This window comes from Panthera pardus, unplaced genomic scaffold (assembly GCF_024362965.1).
Source record: "Panthera pardus isolate Hobbes unplaced genomic scaffold, ASM2436296v1 HiC_scaffold_13, whole genome shotgun sequence".
Taxonomy (NCBI): Eukaryota; Metazoa; Chordata; class Mammalia; order Carnivora; family Felidae; genus Panthera; species Panthera pardus.
The window spans coordinates 204,770,645-204,775,444 of NW_026526688.1; the positions used below are offsets into that span (position 1 = coordinate 204,770,645).

The following is a 4,800-nucleotide window of genomic DNA, read 5'->3' on the forward strand; positions in this document are numbered from 1 at the left end:
GGGGGCGGGGGAAGGCGGCGCCTGGGCCGGGCGCACGGGGCGGCGGGTGGGGTGGGGGGAGTGGAGCGTCCAGGGAGGGGCGCCGCGGGCTGGGGAGGGGGCGCGCGCGCCCTGCGGTCCTCCGCGCCGCATCGGTTCCCGGCGCGGGGCCGCGGCGGCGGCGGCGGCGGCGGCGGCGGCGGCGGCGGGAGGCGGAGGATGCGGACTCCGGCGCCGGCGGCGCGGGCCCGGGAGGACGCGGGAGGATGAGGAGGAGGCCGGCGGTCCGGCCGCGCGGCGCCGGGAGGAGGCGCAGGCGGCGGGGGCGGCGGCGGGCGGCGGCGGCGGCGGGCGCGCGGGGTGCGGGCCGGCTCGGGCGCGGAGGATGAAGTGGAGCGTCCGCGGGGCCTGCGCCGCGCTCTCCTCCTGCCTCCTGCTCGCCTGCGCGCTCAGCGCCGCCGCCGTCGGCCTCAAGTGCTTCTCGCTGGGCTCGGAGCTGCGCGGGGAGCCGTTCCGGCTGGGGGCGGCCGCCGGCGCCTTCTACTCGGGGCTGCTGCTGGCCGCCGGCCTTTCGCTGCTCGGCGCCGCCCTGCTCTGCTGCGGGCCCCGGGACGCGCCGCTCGCGGGGTCGGGCCCGGGCTCGGGGCTCGGGGTCCCCGCGGCCGCGGCGGGGGCTCCCGAGGCCGCGCCGGGAGAGCCGGGGGCCGCGGCCGGGCCCTCGGGGCCGGGGAGCAGCCAGAACCTGCTGCTGCTCGGCGTCCTCGTCTTCATGCTCGGGGTCCTCAGCGCCTTCGCGGGCGCCGTGATCGACGGCGACACCGTGTCCCTCGTGGAGCGCAAGTACTCCCACTACTGCCTGCCCCCGCGCGCGTCGGCCCCCGGCCCCGCCGCCGCCGCCGCCGCCGCCGCCCCCGGCCCGGCCCCCGGCGCGCCGCGCGCCCGCAGCACCCTGGACAGCGCCACGTCGGCCAAGTGCCGCCAGCTCAAGGACTACCAGCGCGGCCTGGTGCTCTCCACCGTCTTCAACTCGCTCGAGTGCCTGCTGGGCCTGCTCAGCCTCCTGCTCGTCAAGAACTACCGCGCGTCGCAGGCGCGGCGCGGCCGGCGCGGCCGGCGGAGGGCGGCCCGGGCCCTGGCGCGGCCCCGCGGCGGCCCCGGGCTCCGCGCGCAGCCGCCAGCCTCCCGGGCGCGGCGGGGCCGGCGGGGCCGGCGCGGTCGGCGGCTGCAGCCGCGGCCGAGCGACGCTTCCATCCTGTCCCCGGAGGACTCGGACGTGGCCGCCCCGGGGGACTGCGCTGGCTTCGGGGCGCACCACGCAGTCTCCTACATCAACGTGGGCGTCTTCCACGCGCTCGACGAGGCGGGTGTGGAGGTGTGCTGTGGAGGGCACCCGTCGGTGGAGCTGCCGGGGTACGCGCCCTCGGACCCCGACCTCAACGCCTCCTACCCCTACTGCTGCCGGCAGCCCTGCGAGGCCGCGCGCCCCTGGGAGCCGAGCCGGGCCTGCTGAGCCCCGGGGCCCTCCCCGGAAGGACGGACGGACGGACGGACGGCGCGCCAGCCGGCGCGGGCCTCCCCGGCCGACCACCGCCCGCCGCCCGCGAGCGAGGACCAGGCCTGCCGTGGACATGCCGCGGAGATGCACCTTCAGGGGCGGACTGGCCTCGCGTCGCTGAGGGCCCCTCGCCGAGAGACTGGGCCTCCAGTATTACCATTTCTGTGTCTGGGAGGTTTCTCTTCTTTTCTGTGTCTGTTCGTATCCGGATTCCGTTTTAAAGTTTACAATAAATGTTTCGGGGCTGCCTCGCCCCCATCGCACTTCTCTTTGGCAAAGTCCGGTCCAGGGTGAGAGCTCAGAAAGAGAGGGTGATTTCGCGGGAGGAAGAACCCTCGCCGAGAGGACAGAAGGAGCAGAATGGCAGAAGTGAAAACGCACCCAACAAGCGACACTTTGTACACGGATGTGCCTGCTTTTGTTGATACTTTCTTACTGTAAAGCTCTCCATAAACAGTGAAAATGTTTGGTAAATTTATTGCAATTTAAAATTGGTTAGTTCCTTTATTAAATTAATTGCTATGTTATTGGAGATATTCATCAAATTGGAGTTAGAGGGTGTCGACACACAACCCACTTTGGGGCCAGTGGTTGGATCTGGTCAGACAAACGCTGAGTTGGAGTTTTCTGCTGAGCGGTTGCCTCCATCCAACCTCTTCCTGCAGTTAACTTCCCCTGTGTGTGTACCAGGTCCCAAACGTTTCTTTTTTTGGAAATTGGCGGTGGGGTTTCTACTGCAAAGCTGAGCTTATTTTTGGTTAGTATATATGAACAATCCAATCCTATTTTGGAAAATCACAGTCATAGTTTTTTTCTGGCAAAGATTATTTTCCTGTTGATTAATTCAGTGATCTGGTAATTTTTGCATATTATAGCATTTCATTTAAAATACACCCCTTAAATAGCCTTAACTGATGTGAAGGTCATACTTTTAAATCCTTAGGATGCTTACCCGCACAATATGAAATGTATTCTCGGTGACGGCAAAATACGCTTCCATCCAGTCTGGTGGCCTGGCTGGGAGCCAAGCAGGCTCAGAGTCTCGGGCAAAAGGTAGCACAACCCCACGTGCTGGGATTGTGGCGCCGGGGAGGTGTGCCGATGATTCTTAAGGTGCTTGGAGCAGAATAGTGTAGCGGAAGAGCGGAATGGCCCCACCCTGACCTGAATAGTGTGTGCCCCGAGCCAAAGGAGGTAGGGACACACCCAGTGCTCTGCCAGGGGTGAGCACCACACTTTAGGTGATAATGAACAAATAATGTGTAATGCCTTTGCAGCGTAAAGGGGTTCACTTCTGATTGTGGGAAAGTAGCCGGAGTTAGGGATGGAGGTGGAGTTTCCAGGTGCCGGCTCTGGGATAAGACCTCTCCTCAGCTCCACGTTCCTTGCCCAAAGCCACAGTCTCCTGTACTTAGACAATCAGGGCCCCCACCCCAGCTTGGACCTGGCGGGGCTGCCCAGCTGCAGTGGAGGCTGCTGGAGACAGGAGGCCCGGCTTCCATGCAGAGGAGCGGAGGGGACCTGTCGCCGGTCAGCACCTGATCCTTGCCGTGTAACGTGGAGATCTCCTTGTTATGTTGATGCTGCCTGAGGAAAGAGGATGATTCACAGCCAAGTTAGTAGGTTCTGAACCACAGGCCTCTTCAGATACTGGTCCATATTCAGCCTCGGGATTCAGCCAGGCTGAGGGCATGGCTCAACTAGTCCCACCGCTGGTCCTCGCAGCCTGGCCCATCACCTGCCCTGGTACCACCAGCCCGATGGTCATCAACCTAAGCAGGAAATGTGATAAGTGGCAGCAAAAGTGGCTTTTAAGATACTTTTCCCCACCTACCTAAGTCAAATCAAGAAGGAATTGCCAGGGGTTTCCTGCTTCCTGAGCAGGGCTGCTCTCCACTCCCGGAGCAGATATCTCATAGGCAGCTGCAGGGCTGACCACCCAGAGCTCACCCAGTGGAGGTGGCTAGGCCACTGTGCACTGGATAGACGGGCACACGGTGGGTTCCTGCAGAAGGCCGCCGGGCAAGGACCACCCCAGCAGAGCAAACACGTGGGCAGCATGGACACAAGACGTCAGACCTCCCAGTACCTTTCTTGTTTTCTGAAGTGTTTCATCTTACATGGTTTGTACAGCTTAAAATGTCATATGCCTTATGAATCTTTCAAATTTGCAATCCAAATCAGTGACCTCTCTCAACTTTCAGACATTTCTTGAGATGGAACAGAAGGCAGAAGGGGGTGAGGTGGGTGGGGCCGGCACAGGAGCCCGACAGGAGCATCATGCCATCTGGGTGGTCATCTGGCCAGGGCAGCAGGGAGCATCTGGGGTGTGCAGGCAGCTGCTTTTCCCCTGGCAAACTTCTACATGCCCAACGGACTAGATGAGATTTTTAAAGATGCAAGTGTGTCTAACTCCACGGATATTGTCAACTCCACTTTATTGAGGCTGATATAATGATGTGGGATACCAGGGTTTTATTTTTTAGAGTTTATGAGAGGAAATAAAATCAAGTCTCCCCAAACTCACATTGTTCCAAAGATCAGTACTCAGGGAAATGAGTGGAGAATTAGGAAGCTACTGAACCTCCTTCCAGTTAGGAGTGACTTCCTCGGGACCACTCCTGCCCCTGCGGGGCTCCGCCTCGCGGCCCTCACTTCTTATTCACGTCCATTCTACTTCCCGTAAGTTTTAGTTGTTTAAAATGGATTCTTTGTGCTCTAGAAAATAGTGCCAGTTCCTGGAACTTTCCTAAAATGGGTCTTACTCTGCTTCTCAGAATAATAAGTAACGAACGCTTGGCCTGGTGGAGGCCAGATCAAGAGTTTATGATTATGACAAAGTACCGGAATTAAACTAAACACATTTTAGCATTGTTACATGACTTAATGCTGAGTTTGTAAGTTATTATTTTAAACATAAAGATTGTTTACTTTTAAGGGAATAATTTAACTAAGATAACACAGGGGGTAGCCACCAAACAAGGCATGTTTTCTTAGATTGCTAAACAGGCCCTCCCAGGGTTTCAGGCATCTGGGTTTACAGGACTCTCTTTGGTCAGAGGGGGTGTTCTGCCCTTGGCAACACAAATCTGAACCATGCAACTGAAGTTTTGACTGAAAGTCAATTAATCATTTAATTTTAAAAACCAGTCAGATAGTGTTTGTGATGAAGATCAAGCTGCTGGTGATAAAGATTTTACTCCTGGCTGGTGTCAGGACACAGTTCAGGCAGAAGCCTTGAACATGCACACACACACACACACACA

General features: G+C 59.3%; 1 protein-coding gene across 1 annotated transcript; it reads left to right on the forward strand.

Annotated features, from left to right (window-relative positions):
• Positions 1 to 242: 242 nt before the first annotated feature.
• TMEM271 (transmembrane protein 271) lies at positions 243 to 4,416 on the forward strand. Its single transcript, XM_053901813.1, has one exon. The coding sequence runs from the start codon at positions 365 to 367 to the stop codon at positions 1,487 to 1,489; it is 1,125 nt and encodes a 374-aa protein (XP_053757788.1). The 5' UTR covers positions 243 to 364; the 3' UTR covers positions 1,490 to 4,416.
• The last annotated feature ends 384 nt before the right edge of the window (positions 4,417 to 4,800 follow it).

What these genes read in the sequence shown, in the direction of transcription:
- TMEM271 (XM_053901813.1), top strand. Translation starts at nt 365, where the DNA reads ATGAAGTGGAGCGTCCGCGGGGCCTGCGCCGCGCTCTCCTCCTGCCTC.